Consider the following 15,918-nt stretch of genomic DNA (forward strand, 5'->3'; position numbering starts at 1 on the left):
TGTTCTTGATGAAAGTGGACATTCATGAACTTGCAGAATGCCTAATCAATTGCGCGCACATTGAACACAAATCAAATTGCAAACTTGCCGCGTCCAACGATTTTTGCAAAAAAAAAGCATCCAGCATCCATTCCCCGCACTCCGCACTTTCCATTGGCTCTATCCTGCTTGAAGATCAACTTTTGCTCAATTTGATTTTTCAGCAAAATAGCAAGAACTTTTGCCTTTTTACCTGCCCTTTTGTGTGCGTCTACTCTTGCTTGTCGTTAAACAAACTTATCCAATAAAACTTTTGTCAACATTGATTTAAGGCTAAAGAGGGTGCATATAATGGGAAAGTACGAATTGGCGGGAGGAATTGGAGAATCATTTGACATTTCGTTTGCTTTTACCATAAGTCAAAAAATGTTAAGCCCCAAAGAAATGGAAAAAGTGTTATCAGGTGCTCTAAATACTTGGATAAAGTTTTAACCTACAAGGTGTGTAGTATCAGTTAAAAATTTATCTTTGTGGGTAACTAAAGCATGAATATATATCCAATTCAAAGCAAACATCTCATGCTCAAGACTCTTGATTAAAATATGCTACTTGTATGCTGCATGTATTTATTTAAAGAGTTGCAGATACTTTTTGAACTGGAGTCCCTAATCTCTTTATTCAGCACACCTGGTATCTCTGGGGTAAGCACACCCTTTGACCCACTCAAGAGCACCCATACCAAACTCGGGATGTGGGCTTAAGTCAGTTTTTGTCTTGTCCCCGCCGAAACAAACAAACGAACGGAAAGTGTTGGCCAGGCCGCATAAGTAGAACAACAGACCAAGAAAAGTTTTCCCTTGCAATGTGATATCGTTGTTGCTGTTGGTGGAAATGCATTTACAGTTTGCCGACTGTGGCAGCTTCTCTTTATCCACTTCTACTTAAGACTTTAATAGTTGCAAAAGTTTTCAACGCGAGCTCACTGGCTTAAGTAGCTGTTCGGCGGGGTGGTGCTTAAAATGACTGTAAAACTGCCAACATAAATCTGGCCACAACATATTTTATGTTGCCACTAGACGCCAGAAGTTAATGCCAGCCACGTGAAATGAAGATTTAAAGAGCCTGAGTCGGAGGAGGAAGAATTGCACATCGATCAGATTAAAAAGTTCCGCAGACAAGCAACAAATTGACGCGTATCTTTTGCATATTGAATAAAAGTCAAATTGTGTTTGGCATATTAAGCGGGAATCATTCGGCAAAGCCGCTGCAAAATCGAAAGCAAATCCCAAGCCACCCACTACCAAAAAAAAAAAAAGAAAGAAAGTGGAAAACACCCTGTCCGTCTGGCGGAGAAAAGTGATTTTTCTTGTTGGACTTACGGCTTAGCGACACAGCAAATTTCCCCTGCAGATTCAGCAATTCTGGGCAATACGTTTCCTTCTTCACTTGACAGCGGCACTTCACTACCTTAAATGTAAATCAATATTAGTTAATCACAGTAGTCTCAAATTATTGTGTAAGTTAATATTGTTTCCTATTAAAATTACACATATATTTTGTTGGCTTTTATCATTGAAATTACTGTTTACTCCATTTCAATGTTTGTGCCACTTTGTCTGGCTTAATTCTATTGACATTTAATTATTCATATTATTATGGCCAGAGCCGACTCATTGAAAATATTTTAAATAAATATTTCCCTGCTAGCCGTTGTAATTCAAGCTTTTCGAATATATTCGAGCCATCGAGCAGGGACCAAACCGCATTATTTTGTCAAATGGTGGGCTCAGCGAGGTGTGATCAAAGAGTTTGGATCGTGAGCTTTAAACCAGTAAGCTATGTATCGTTTTAAGCTCATTCCGAAATTATATAAATTATTATATAAAAATTAAATAAATAATTTTATTTATTTAAAATTCTACAATATTTCAGGGAAAGCATCAACCCTCTCTGAATGAATGTCATCCACAAGGCTATAAATTTTACGAATATCCCATATAGACATGCCAAATTTACAAGTGGTCAGTGGCAGCGACGCTAATGAGCCAAACGCAATGCAAATTGATAGCCCTTTTTTTGACAGCCACGCCCCTTTTCTGTGGGGGCGCATAGCCGCGAACAGTTTGGTGTGGCTTAAAGGATTAGCATCGTTATGGGCACTTTATTTGTTAATACATGCACGAGCCGTGGGCGAAAAATGGAATATCATGTAATTGTTTTTAATTTCCATGCATTTATAATTCAACATTCTCTCGCGGCCTTATGAAAAGCTCATTTGGTTACGAGTGTCCTGGGGTCCTTAAGTCCTGTCTACCTCAAAAGTGTTAATGAGCCGACAGGCTGCCGTAATTATGCAAATTTTTAATGACTATGAAAATGGTTTGCGCGGAGCAACAAGTGCTCGCGTCTTGGTCCTTGGATCTCTGTACCCCTCCTACCCCTTTGAAAATGCCGGCTAATTCCATTTGACCCCAGAGGCCCCAAAGCAATCCATTTGCATGGCATCGAATAGCTCGTCGCATTCGCCGTACCAACCACCCATTTTCCATTTAATCCCTACGATGTGAGAGCTCTGTGCTGAGCTGACTACTGGCATTCGGTCTTTAGATTTATACAGATTTTGTCAAACAAAACATGAATTCGCACTTTTACACACATGTGTGTAAATGACTGAATGGGGGAGCGTCGAAAGCCGATTTGGTGCCATTCAGTTGAAGTCCTTTAGGTCGTGATTCGCATATGGTCGAGGCTATTTAAGCTGATATCAGGTACATTAAACTGGTAAAGGAACTTAAGTATAATAAAAGCAGCATCACAAAAATGTCAAGTAAATGAAAAATTAACATTACTTTAAGACTTGAATACGTCTCATCAAGAATTATCCTTTTCTCACCACAAGTGTAAACTATACTCGAAGGATTTGAAACAATACAATTAAAATATTAGTAGCTATATATATTTGTGTGTGTGGCACCAAATATCTACTATATCGCAGAGCTTACTGAAATAAATAGAGTTTTTAGGGACCATTCTGTTTCCAGATTTGGAATGATTCATAATAAGAACCGAATAAATTTACCAGTTTTTGATAATAAAGTCCCCTGAGACTTGGCTAAATTTTCGTACAATCTGAATTAGAATAATACAAGAATTGCATGCGGATAAAATAATAAATGATACCGAAAAAGAGCTTTCGATTCGAGTGAACTATGCTCATGCGGTTCAGTCGGTGATGATGGCCGTGACTGCGATTTCTGAGGTAATAACTTACTTCGTCAAGCGGCACAATTTTTGGCGACAAGTCCTTCGGGTACCAAATTTCTTTCATTTGGGTTCCGGTATAGTCATATTTGTGCTATTCATTCTTAAGCGCAGCACATTTCAAATGATAATGGAGAGGTAAGAGCTTAATAGATTTTAAAGTTACTATATCATTATCATTTTAGAATCCGCGGTCCAAGGAGACAACAACCTGCATCTTGAATAAGTTCAAATAAATAATATTATACATAAGCAAGCTCTTCTTTAATATGTTTAATTTAGAGCAGTCGCTCTATGGTCAATAAATGCTTATAGTCTTCTTATTATTGAAAAATTCTTTATTATTGATATTTAATCAATAATACATTTTTATTTTTTTTGTTAGAACAAAATGTCAATTTTCATCAAAAATATGTGATAGTGAATAAATTGCAGTTCCATAGGAAAATATGCACTTTTATGGAAACTCGCTTTTTCAATTAGTCCTTGCATACGCGCCAGGACCCCAAATCCTTCCACCTTCCCCACAATCCCCGGCTGGTGTCAGAATGCAAATGCAGATTTTTAAGCCTTGCGGCAGCTTTTGCGCAAACAGATTGTAAACAAATAAATGCCGCCGGCAGACACACAGATACTCGAACATTCGGTGGTCAGTGGCCAGATTGCAGCCTGAAATTCATGCAATACTTTATCTCACATGCACTGCACTTCACTTTTGAGCCACGTTAAGTTCAGTCTGCCGAAACCTTTTTCGCACTTAAGTGGTTAAATTGGCTGTGATAAATTGTTGCCGAGTCAAAGTTGCTGCCGCTGCGGGGCACCTCAAGTCACATGTGATGATGGTGCGAGTGGGTGGTTGGGTGGCGTGTGGTTTTCTCCTCGGAAAATGCGTGAAAAGTCCACAAGCACGAAAAGGCTGGGAGGCTGACACTCTCTCAACTTCCTGTTCATTGAGTGCCTGTCGCTGACAGTAATCATAACGCAGTCATCAGCTCGTAATATTACGGCCGCCTGACATATGACATCTGGGAAAGCGGAAAATGGGGGCTCGGGGACCAAGGAAAAGGTATGCGTACTATTAATATGCCAGTGTGTGAAGGAGCTTTCATTCAGCGAGAAAATACCATATCACTTAAGTTTTAATAAAAATGTACATTGTAAGTACGTCACTGACGTTTCAAAACTTGGTTCCATTGTAGATAAGAAACACTGCAAATATTTTTAACAATCCACATTCCGAATAATATAACTAATAGTAGATATTCCGTTGAATTAATTTTTTTTTTCTGTGCATTAATAGTACTATTATTATCCAAGCGCCAGCTTATAATGGGTGATGGTTAATGGTGGTGGCGGTTAAGAGGTGGAATAACAGCAGGTTAGTGGGCGGAGGGGGCGTGTGCCTGAGACTGATGGAAACCTTTTAGCTGCAGTAGCCAAATGAAATGTCTAGCCAAGTATCGTTCATTCTGATTAGTTATAATTGAGGAATTCTACCACATTAAAGTTTCCCAACATGTGTGTGGTTTGAGCTGTGGCAGTAAGCAAATTTTCACGCTTATCGCAGAAGTCGCATCAGACAATCTTGATGTGCATTTTTATGGGCAATTCATGCAAAATGCTTCCTGTGGCCAACAACACCAAGAAAAAGGACAATGCCAACGTGGAATACGGCGAACAATATTTCGGCCTGCACGGTTTTTCAATACCTTACAATTCTTTCTCTTACATTTATTGTTATTATAAAAATATTAACAATTTTTTTTTGAAAAGCTTTAAATTTATCAAAATGCTTTATTATATTAATTTGTTACCTATTAGGCAGTAAACTTAAAGTAAGTCCAGTTAAACAACACAGTCATAATATTTTATTTAATTTGCATTATTTAACATGCATTGCTTGTAAATACTTTAATATTTATTTTATACCTAGCAGTTCCCTAAGTCCTGTCAGCCCATATCCTCTACTTCAGTTGTCATCGCTTTCCATGTGTGTCGGTGCTTCATTTCTGAATCTAACTTGCCGGCTGACCGACTGCATTTGCAGTTTGGGGGCAACACCTACACTGCGTCTCAAAAAGTAAAGTTTAAAAAATAATTTGAAATGTTAAAAAACAAGAAATTAACTAATGAAAGGAACATATATTTTAGTGGCTTTTTCTTTACCAAAGTTAGAGAGACATTTATATTTTATAGTGCATGCATTTTTGAAAACAAGCACGCTTTGAAATGCTGCATATATATTGAAGCATATTCAAATGGGCCATCAATTATGAATCGCACTGTAAGCATGTGTATCTATGCCTGTATCTAACTATCTGCCATTTTTTGCGAACCTGTGTATCTGCCGCCGAGGCGAACAATGGGAATGTAAATTGTTGCAATGTCTTTGTTTTAATTTTTTCCGCAGGAGCTCATATTCGGCAGGCTTGTGAAAGGATTTTTGTCCTGCCGCCGTTTGTCGGTCTCGGTTTTATTTTTTATTTTTTTGTATTTCTCTTGTTTGGTGTTTTCTGTGTTTTTGCGTAACACTCGTCCTGTTGGCTTTGTAGTTCGCTTACTTTTCATTGTCACCGGCGACGCTGTCATCAAATTTTTTGTTCATTTGCATATGCGAGACGGTGGCGAACGGAATGTTCGGTGTTTGGTGTTTGGTCACGTGGCCAGTAACCAGTGGCCATTGCACTCGACTCCAGCCGGAGAGTCCTTGTACTTGCGACTCGTGACATTGACGTATGAATGCCTGAATACCTGGGCCTCATAAATACATTCGCACACTATGGCCAACTTGGGAGGTTCGGTGTTGCAGAGCTTCGGAGTGCCTTATAGCCGGGTTCAACGGCCCACAAAATCCCCAATAAAACTGGCTTCATTAGCCGCCATTAGCCGGCTTTGTCTGTTTGCTGCCTCAAAGTGAAATTGTGCAGAAAAATGCCGGGGCTTGGAAGCAAAGAACGAAGCTGGACACATGGCCCTCCTTGCCTTCTGCCATTTGCCTCTTGAATGCGTGCGGAGTGTCATTAAAGTTTCATCAACGCCGCAAAATGAAAATGGAACACAACAAACTCCGCTCGGTTTGAAGGAACACCCCAGTTTTGCCAACTCCCCGAGGGCAAGGATATATACAAGATACAAGAGATATACACAAGTGGCCGTCGGAGGGCAGGAAGGTCTGCTGATATTGTCATTACTTGCTTGGGGGATATTTCTGTGGCGTAACCAAGGCAAATGTACTTTTGACAGTCCGAGTGCTGGAAACTCCTGAAACCTGAAAGGGTTGACCAACCCTCTCCGTTGACCCCGGCAACCGCAACGGGCAAAAGACAAAAGATTTGTTTGCTCGCCGGGACAACAGCTGCTTATGGCCCCAAGGCGTTCGTCCCTCGTACTTTGCTGTCCTCCCCACTCGATTGCCCCAAATTGGTTTGTTTAATAGTTTCGAATCGTGTCACCCGGCTCAGCAGCAATAAATGTTGGGTAAGTATTTAAATATTTATTAGTCACTACTATCTTTTATGGCACAGATGACGCAATTATCTATGGCATCCCATCCCAAAACGGGTATTGGCAATTTTCGACTTGGCCAATCAAGTTATGCAGCCCATATACACTTTATTTAAATTTATAATAAATCATGCATAATTCGGAATAATTAATCCCTATATTTCGCTTTTTAATGATGTATCATATATAAAAGGTTGCATTTTATCTAGCAACATGTTGCTGATACATTCGCAACATTTTGTGGAACTCATTGGAAGCGACAAAATTTAAATCTTTCTATTCAAGTTTATTTATTTAAATCTCATATTTTTTGTAACAAAAAAATGTTTTAAATACAAAATCCTTTAAAAAAAAGAAGAAAATACAACCAATTTTCCGTAGATGTAAGCACATGTAAACAAATCATGTAATTATTTACAGAATAATAATATAGCAGACTTATCTTAACTTATCCGGAGATTTTACTATCGCTTGGTTATTTTTTGACATACAAGGGGGTCCGAGCATCGATAAGATTAAATGAAATTTAAGACCCCTGTGAGATTAGCACTGCCCCTCGAACGGTCATAAACCGTGGATAGTATAGATGCAGGCGATTGCGATAACCTGCGATTAGCATAGACAAACGGGGACGTTGTTTTGGCTCAGTTGGCACCATGATCTTGACCACCACATTCGTCTGTTTCTGCCTGGCTTCGGCCTTCAACTATTTCAGGACCCGCCGGCAGAGATCGCTGATCAAAAATCTGAAAGGACCCTTTACCTGGCCGCTGATGGGAGCAATGCACAAGTTGCTATTTCTGACGCCGAAAAGTAAGTTTTACTGAACCAAACGTATATTAGTATATTATTATATAAATGCTGGCAGATTTCTTCCAGCGCAGCACCGAATACCTCACCAAATATGGTACCTTGAGTCGTTGTTGGGTCTTCCATCGCCTTTTCATTCCCCTGGCAGATCTAGAGCTCAGCAGACAGCTTCTGGAAAATGACACTCATTTGGAGACGGGATATGAGCTGATGAAAGATTGGCTGGCTGGAGGTGTTCTCATGTGTCAGTCAGAACAATGGCAGAAGCGACATGGTCTTATTAGTGGTCTTTTCAACAAGGGAAACTTGGAACGGTTAATGGATTTAAGTCGCCACCAGGCGGAGCAGCTGCTCCAAAAATTAGCGGAGCAGGCGGATCAAAAGGTGTTTGATATTTGGAATACTGTGAGTCCTATTGTTTTGGACCTAATGGTAATGACCACGTGTGGTGCCAAACCCAGTGAGGAGTATTCCAAGAATTTAAAGGAGTAAGTAATTACTACGTTTTCTAAAGATCCCAATAATGCCCCATGTGTTACTATTTTCAGTTTATCAGAGCTCTATAGAAAACGTTTTCTGAGCTTACAGTCTGCAAACAGATTTAACTATTGGTTGAGTTCTCCTTTTATGAGAAAACGTCAGAATCGATTGATAAAAAGACTGAATGAAGAACACAAGAATCTCATGGCCAGCCACCAAAGTCAAAAGCAATTGAAAGTTGGGGATGGTTTGGATATGTTTCAGTTCAGGCCAATGCCTTTAAAGAACCATGAATCCTTATTGGAAATTCTACTGGAAAATAAAGATCCCCAACTCACAGGAGAAGAAATCTGTGGAGAGATTAATACCTGTAATTATCTCGGATACCTGCTCTGCAGTTCAGCTCTCTGTTTCTGCCTCGTAACAATTGCTAGAAATCCATCGGTTCAACAAAAGTGCTTGGAGGAGTTAAATTTGGCTCAGATCAAGGATCAAGGATGGGACCTGGAAAAGCTACCTTATCTGGAAGCTGTTCTGCAAGAAAATTTGCGACTTTACCCACCACAAGTGATTGTTGGGAGGCAACTGAAGAAGGATTTTCCATACAGTGCGTATGAGTAATACTTTATCTGTAACACAGTCATTTTAATTCGATATCCAACAGCACATAGCATTGTGGGAGATGCAGAACTTCCCTTCGGTTCAGAGATCTATATTAATCTATATGAACTGCAGCGCAATGAGGAACGATATCCAAAAGCAAACCACTTTGAAGCGGAGCGATTTTTGGACACTCCTCTGGAACTTCTGAGCTATAGTCTTGGTCCTCGCTGTTGTCCAGCGAGAAAGTTTAGCATGCAGCTACTTAAAACATTGTTGGCTCCTATTTTGGCCAAGTTTGAACTTTTACCCTATGGCGATGAGGTGCGCTTGGATTTGCAACTTGTTTTGGGATCATCCAATGGATTTCAGTTGGCATTAAAGCCACGTTAGATTTTTAGAAATGTACACAAATTCATACATATAAAGCCTATTATTATTTAACATTTGCTTAAACATATGATTATGGAATAATACTATAAGAACCCATTTGTATTTTACCACTTAAATTAGTTAGTTAGTGTACTTATTTATTGTTTCGCTTTCGCATTCCCAGCTGAAAGCCCGTTTCCGATCGCAAAACGATATTAACAATGCACTCAACCCTTTGACCCATCGGAAGCAGTTCGTACTCCCTGACAATCTTGGCCAGCATCATCTTCATCTCCAGCTGGGCGAACTTCTGACCTATACAGTTTCTGGGTCCCGCACTGAATGGAATCATTTTAAATGGTGCAACGCGACTTCCATTCTCATGTCGTTCAGGGATAAATTCCTCCGGATTGGGAAAGGTTTCTGGTTGACGATGTACACCAAAGATTCCGATTATAATCTCTGAGCCAGCCGGAATTACTCCATCTCCATGCACGGAATGGGCTGAAAAGGGTTTTAAAAAAATATTGAAAATATTTGAAAACTACGATTATATATAGAAATCCTACTGTATTTGAAGTCGGTCTGCAATTTGCGCCCTACGATGGGCACTGGTGGATACATCCTCAGCGACTCCTTGATGACGCACTCCATGTACTTGAGCTCCCCGAGGTCACGAATGCTAACCGGTCTGCTTCGATCGGTGCCCAGCACCTGCAGGATCTCCTCCAGCATCTTTTCCTGCACCTCTGGATGCCTCGAAAGCTCGTGCAGGCAGAAGGACAAAGCACTGGTGGTGGTATCGTGACCCTCGAACATGAACGTGTCCACCTCCTCGCGAATCTCATCGTTGGTCAGCGGTCTGCCATCAACAGTGGCCATCAGCAGGACGTCCAGCAAGGCCATTCGCCGCTTGGAGCCCACATCCTCATCGACAGTGTCCATCAATTTGGATTGTTTCCTCTGATCCTCTAAGGCCTGACGCCGCTTCTCGATCACCTTGATTGTGAATTCGTGCATCGTGCGAATGAGCTGCGTTTGGCGCCATTTCAGATGAGGATGGGTGAGTGTGAAAAGCAGCTCCACCTGCAGATAAACTGACATGAATCGCCAACTTAGCAGAGCAGTGCATCTGTGTGGGATTACCAAGTAGTACTTCATATTTTAATAATTCATTATACAATTGTATGGTGTACCACTTACTCATTGACTGCCTCAGCGTATGGAGTACTCTCGTTGGCCTGGGCATATATTTTTGTGCCCATTGCTGTTTCGGCTATTATGTCCAATGCTGCTGCACAAATGCTCCGATAAACATCGAACGTATCTCCATTGGCCTTTTGCGCCAATCTTTGGACACAAATGTTCGACTGCTGATCGAATACCTCGACAAACTGCTCCAGGATCGAGAAGTGGAACGTGGGAGTGATGATCTTGCGGCGTTGGTGCCACACTTTACCATCGCTGAGGAGCAGTCCATTGCCCAGCCACTGGCCAAGTACTTTGTACACCGGATGCTTCACCAGATGCTCCTGGCTACTTAGCAGCTGCTCATTCAACTCCGCATCGCCACTCATTATCAGCAGGCGATTAAAGATCCACACTCGCTGAAGGTGACCGAATTTCAGCACGTACTCTCGACCCACTTTTATGAAACCTGATATTTTTACAAATATACCCAGAAGTATTTATATTAAGCAACAAAATAAATCAATTACAATGATTAAAGAAGCATAAATATAATTTACTTATATGTGTAGAACCGAAATGCAATTCTCATTGATAAGAAATCTTATTAGCCAGTGGCCATTCATTAATAGCTTAGCGATAATAAGCGAGATTCCGAATGTTTGTTCAAAATATCAAATAATTATTAGCTTAAGATTAAGTACTTCGCTTTGAAATTGCTTACTATATTTGGTATTAGTACCAATAAAATTTCTTGATAATGTTAAGCCATTCAAAGTTTTCCGCTATGCAAACTCCAAGTGCATATTTATTTTTCCAATTTTTGTCTTATTTAATGTATTTTATTGTTGATCTGGTAGTGAGAAAACCGGTTGACATCAAATATAAATTATTCATTATACGGTTGTGTGAAAATTTTGAAAAAAAAAACAGAAACCTAGTTATTTATTATCAGTGAGTTAAAACAGCAGCAGTCACGAACAGCTTTTCAGTCATAAGTAATACATACTTACATATTATCATCACAACACACACTACAATTATCACAATAAGTGATACATTTGAAAGTAAATGCAAATTAATCGGATTTTAAGTATTGTAAATCTATTTATAGTAATCTGCTGCTCTTCACTGGGTTTACATTATCAAAACCTTTACTGAGAAGCAATCAAATAAAATAAATTGCGTTTTGATTGATAGCAGTTTTAGGTAATTGATATTGTTCCTACAGATCTATTGATTGTATTATTTCTTAATGCAAATTAAATGTTGCCGCTCATATAAAATATTTAACTCTTTTAGCAATATTTTTATGTGGCCCTATAATTATGATTCTGATACCAGGCGAATATTTTACCACATTTAAAAAGTAATGTATTATATTTAAGCCACTACTCACTTTTTGGGTTCAAACGGAGCATGAGTTGCATGGCGCCAATGAGCGGTGGACACATGGGTCCCGGCAAATTGGCCACTTTCCTCCGACGATCGGCCTGGCCCAGATGGATGATCCAGCCCGCTCCGCAGAGCAGCACAACCAGCAGAAACAGCAGCATGTTTCACTCTGAATCGCCAACTAAGCCGAACGATCCGAGCGATCCGAGAGCGAATTGCCTATACTATATCTAATCGGAGTAGGACTCATATGTAACTCAAAGTGCAGTTGGCGAAGCTTGAGCGCGATAATTGCGCTAATCTGCGTAAACTATTCTATGGCGGCAAGAGTGAGTGAGTTTACTAAGTACTTCAATTTCTAGTAATTATTGCCAGCCCCTGGACAAGATAACGAGAAGCCCTCCAGGCCATTGACATCCCGCCCTGGGTGGTAAAGTGTATTTTTCTTCTCATTTTTTTTTAAGTAATTTCCGTTAGAGACATTCGTGCGGAAATTAAAACATTTGACCCAACTCCCGCGCAGAAAGTGCATGAATGGCTAGATGGACAGATAGATGGCTGGGCGACTCGTCAGCTGGCCAAGAGCAGCCTTCGAAAAAACTAATTAACAGCGACTTCCTGGGCCAGGCAACTTTGACTTTGTAATGGCATTTTATTATTTTAAATACTCACCATATCCACAATATCCAGCAGAACGAGTGCGCGAAAATGCAGGCGGGAGGAACTGTTTTTAATTGTAGACAGTGAATGTGAATTTTCAATTTTCACAATGACTGTTATAAATAAAATACTTGGATATATCTCGCCTTCGTTTCATCTCTGTTGGTCCGCGCGCACAGAAAGATTTTCCGCATTAATTTTGCATATTAAAAATGCAATTTGTTGCGTTAATTGCAGCATGTGAAATGTATCGGACAATGCGAGTGATATGCCGGTTCCCCCACCCGAAAAACTCTGCCCTCTTCCACGCCAGCGAAGCAGCCAAGTCACGTTGATAGCAAGTGCAAACAAGCGGACAACGAGGCGTATGCGTAATGCCGGACGATGAGTTTCCCTTGCTGGATATTAAAAATATTTTAAAGAGCGCAAAGGCAGAAAGTGAAATTTCGCGAAATGCCTGATAAAAAAGATGAATCAGTAGGAATATATGGAAAATAATAAAGAATGAAGATAGTAAAGTGTCAAAACAGTAGGAGTTTACAAGATTTAATTCCGTTTTTACATATAATCTAGCAGTAACTATTGCTAGAAAACGAAAGAGAAACTAAAATACAACTAATAGCTTATCAACAAGCTCAATAAGTGCTTTAGATAACTTTTTAAATATAGGCAGTTTGGCTTTAAATGATTTCAGTTGGTCAAATATATAAAGCAGAGGCAAACTGTTCCAGCCATTGAACTAAAGCCCCAATTCCGTGGTGCACCGTTTTCAGGAAGTTTAACCTTTGGGCTATAAGAAATCACCCTGGATGGAGGATATTTCTCAATGGTCTTCTCGGCAAACGCTTTAATTCCCGTCCAGGACTCTTCAGCCAAATGCCGTATATCTCTGGCCGGAGGAAAGAACTTGTACTCCACATGATCCCTTCCCGTTCCAGACATCTCGAACACAAAGGAGAGTGGAAATCCAGCGACCAATGCGTAGTCCATGCTGGTGCCACCAAATGTTCCGGCATATTTAGCATATTGCCACGTTTTAATAAAGGTGCCCGTGCTTCGAAAAATTCTATCAGCAACAAATCTTCCGATTTCGTCGTGCTCCTTTTGGTTTGACACTGGAGCTCTACATATATAAATGATATAAGTAAATTATAAATCTGAAATCGTCTTACTTTAATAAGATATTAGCTTCCAACTTACGTATCGTAGACCCAAGGATAGAAGACCGATCGATTTGCCGTGTGCAGTGAGAGATACATTACAGCCCGTTTGCTTTCGACTAGGCTGTGCATTATGTCGCGCACTGTACGTGCCTCCACCTCTGAGAATGGTGAACTGCCAGCGTAGTTCTCATCGCAGGGATCCTTTAGTTCCGGAAAACCCACATTCCAGTCAACGGCAAAGTTCCTGTTGAGATTGGTGCCAAAACAGTTGCCGCCATTCGGTGTCCTCGTATTTCTCCAGTAACGCTCTGTATTCCGTGAATACTCGTAGCCATCTGGATTTGCCAGTGGCATAATGTGCCAATCGTAATCAGTCAAAAGATCGGAATTCTCCGCAAACTCCACCACCAGCTTATGGATGGTGAGGAGGGCGGCGGCGGGAGTCATCCACTCGCGCGAATGGAGGGCAGCATCCAAGAATATTACCCTCTTTCCGGGACGTCCATCTCCGTTGGTTATCATCGCCATTTTCAGGGCTCGGTTCTCGTAGGTGCGGCCCACATCCTTTAGGGTCACCCTGCTACTGTGGGACAGAGCCAGCTCATCCAGATACTGCATTATTCCATCGTAGCTAAGGTAGTTGTCCAGTTGGAGCGTAAGGCCTCTTCGCCGGCGGACTCCCCTTGCTTCAGCCAGCTGATTCACCAAAATCGTCACGAGAACGACGATCCCACACAGAATTTTCCACATGTTGCCGGACGGCCAGTGTGCCGAGAACTAACTCTGAGTACTCAGTGTTTGTTTTTATATATACATATATCATATATTCAGGCTTTGAGAGATAATGGCATAAAAGGGGTTTTATGCTGACAAGGTACTATTGTAATCAATACTCTATAATGGATCGAAATTATTTTAATACTGTATTGCTCCCATTCCAAATTATCACTTTTAAATTAAAATACTTATTACATTATTAACATATTGACTCTTTTGATAAGTCATAACAACAAATGCATTCTCTCTTACGTTGAAAGGCTCTCTTCTATCGATCTTCTTTAACAAACATTACCATTTTTGATTCAATTTTAGCATATATTTCATACTCAAACCGGTTTTTAGTTAAAATCATTTGATTCTGTTGCAATTTTTTAAAGAAGCATGCAATCGCATATACAATAAAATGAAGAGAAAACACAAAGAGTAAGCTTTCTTAACTCTCTTGTATCTCTCGTAATAGATTTATTTATAAACAACAGATTGGAAAATCGTGCTGGCAGCTATAACTAATAAACAAAAGCAGTATACATTTTCACATGCGAATATTCGCTTTATGTGTTATCAATTTTATTAATCGGTTTGTGCTACTTATTAATTATTATTAATTTAAAGGCAATTAATTACAGTTGAAAGTTCCCATGGTAAAACAATTCGCATATATAGAACCTCAAAGTTTGGAAAATCTTGTTACGTAGGTAGTCTTAGTAATATTTTATTTTTTCCTTTTGTACTTTCAAATACTTATTTCCATTTGAAAATCAATCTTTAGTGAACTATTCTACTGTTCCACATGTAAAACTGAACTCATCATTTAAGTTCTGGTAAATTATCTCATTAACAATTATTTCACAACTTTTCGTTAAACCACCCAAATTGACTTAATATTTGTTGGAAGCACGAAAAGAATCTAGATGTTGAAGCAAGTTTTCGCTATGACTCTATCTTGCTTTGCGGCTTTGCCATTTTGCGGCTTAAAGGGCCATTAAAAAATGTAATTATGTTGATAAATACGTCTTACTGGGCATTTTGCATTTTTATTTTTCGCCAACTTGCCTCTGGACGATGTCCTGGCTGTGGAAAGTGGGCAAACTTTAGCCGCAACAGCTAAATAAAAACAACAACTAACGGCTCGGCCTTTCTTCGTCTCCTTTGCATTTTGTTAGCTGTTTCAACTTTTCAGCCAATAAATTTACTAGCCCTGGTCGGGCAAATATTTTATCATTGCGCCTTTTAGCACTCAAGTGGCGGACAGAAGTGGTGGCTCAAAGGGGTAATGACAGGAGGTCCTGCAGGATGCCGGACTAAGCGGAGTTTATGGCTTCATTTTTCGCAAATTTTTCTGCCTTTTGCTCGGTTTTTCAATTCGGAAGTTCGCTCCAGAAGTTGCTGGCCCTGTTCTGGTAATCATTTTGGCCATTACATTGATGGCCAGCTAATGAAGCTATCATTTAGATAAACTATGGAAAAAAGAGGAGCACACAAATTGGTTATTGACTCCGGGCATTCATAAGTTTTCGATTTGCTTCCGGCTGCGTATGGAGTTTTTCCATTTCTTTTGCAGAATTAATGAGCCAGCAAAAATCTGATTTCAATTTCCCGATTACAGTTGTCAATGTGCATAATTTACGAGGATGGGCAGAATCTTATTAGTTCATAAGCCATGCCACTTCATGGTCCTTCGCCCTTTCAAATGCTCCTGGCTCCTTCGGTTGCCATTCCAGTCACG

The 15,918-nt window shown here is 40.0% G+C and overlaps 3 protein-coding genes across 3 annotated transcripts; 1 reads left to right on the forward strand and 2 right to left on the reverse strand.

The window, feature by feature from the left end:
* Positions 1 to 7,400: 7,400 nt before the first annotated feature.
* LOC117141376 (probable cytochrome P450 316a1) lies at positions 7,401 to 9,037 on the forward strand. The gene is made up of 4 exons (XM_033304784.1): positions 7,401 to 7,557; positions 7,613 to 8,042; positions 8,103 to 8,641; positions 8,699 to 9,037. The coding sequence occupies exons 1-4, from the start codon at positions 7,401 to 7,403 to the stop codon at positions 9,025 to 9,027; spliced, it is 1,455 nt and encodes a 484-aa protein (XP_033160675.1). The 3' UTR covers positions 9,028 to 9,037.
* A 15-nt stretch (positions 9,038 to 9,052) lies between these two features.
* On the reverse strand, positions 9,053 to 11,761 carry LOC117141375 (cytochrome P450 4d8). The gene is made up of 4 exons (XM_033304783.1): positions 11,594 to 11,761; positions 10,210 to 10,663; positions 9,576 to 10,138; positions 9,053 to 9,510 (listed from the first exon to the last, which is right to left on the reverse strand). The coding sequence occupies exons 1-4, from the start codon at positions 11,748 to 11,750 to the stop codon at positions 9,161 to 9,163; spliced, it is 1,524 nt and encodes a 507-aa protein (XP_033160674.1). The 5' UTR covers positions 11,751 to 11,761; the 3' UTR covers positions 9,053 to 9,160.
* A 1,002-nt stretch (positions 11,762 to 12,763) lies between these two features.
* On the reverse strand, positions 12,764 to 14,182 carry LOC117141393 (carboxypeptidase B). Its single transcript, XM_033304807.1, has 2 exons — positions 13,450 to 14,182; positions 12,764 to 13,372 (listed from the first exon to the last, which is right to left on the reverse strand). Exons 1-2 carry the CDS (start codon positions 14,160 to 14,162, stop codon positions 12,940 to 12,942), a joined length of 1,146 nt encoding a protein of 381 aa, XP_033160698.1. The 5' UTR covers positions 14,163 to 14,182; the 3' UTR covers positions 12,764 to 12,939.
* Positions 14,183 to 15,918: the final 1,736 nt, after the last annotated feature.

The sequence above is a fragment of the Drosophila mauritiana genome, chromosome 3L (genome assembly GCF_004382145.1).
Source record: "Drosophila mauritiana strain mau12 chromosome 3L, ASM438214v1, whole genome shotgun sequence".
NCBI lineage: Eukaryota > Metazoa > Arthropoda > Insecta > Diptera > Drosophilidae > Drosophila > Drosophila mauritiana.

Excerpts from the sequence above, each read along its gene's own strand:
- LOC117141393 (XM_033304807.1), bottom strand. The coding sequence starts at position 14,162 with ATGTGGAAAATTCTGTGTGGGATCGTCGTTCTCGTGACGATTTTGGTG. Across the intron at positions 13,373-13,449 it reads TATCCTTGGGTCTACGATAC|AGCTCCAGTGTCAAACCAAA; the intron begins GTAAGTTGGAAG and ends TTATATATGTAG.
- LOC117141376 (XM_033304784.1), top strand. The coding sequence starts at position 7,401 with ATGATCTTGACCACCACATTCGTCTGTTTCTGCCTGGCTTCGGCCTTC. Across the intron at positions 8,043-8,102 it reads TATTCCAAGAATTTAAAGGA|TTTATCAGAGCTCTATAGAA; the intron begins GTAAGTAATTAC and ends TACTATTTTCAG. Across the intron at positions 8,642-8,698 it reads GAAGAAGGATTTTCCATACA|CACATAGCATTGTGGGAGAT; the intron begins GTGCGTATGAGT and ends GATATCCAACAG.
- LOC117141375 (XM_033304783.1), bottom strand. The coding sequence starts at position 11,750 with ATGCTGCTGTTTCTGCTGGTTGTGCTGCTCTGCGGAGCGGGCTGGATC. Across the intron at positions 10,139-10,209 it reads TACGCTGAGGCAGTCAATGA|ATGCACTGCTCTGCTAAGTT; the intron begins GTAAGTGGTACA and ends AATCCCACACAG. Across the intron at positions 9,511-9,575 it reads GCAGACCGACTTCAAATACA|CCCATTCCGTGCATGGAGAT; the intron begins GTAGGATTTCTA and ends AACCCTTTTCAG.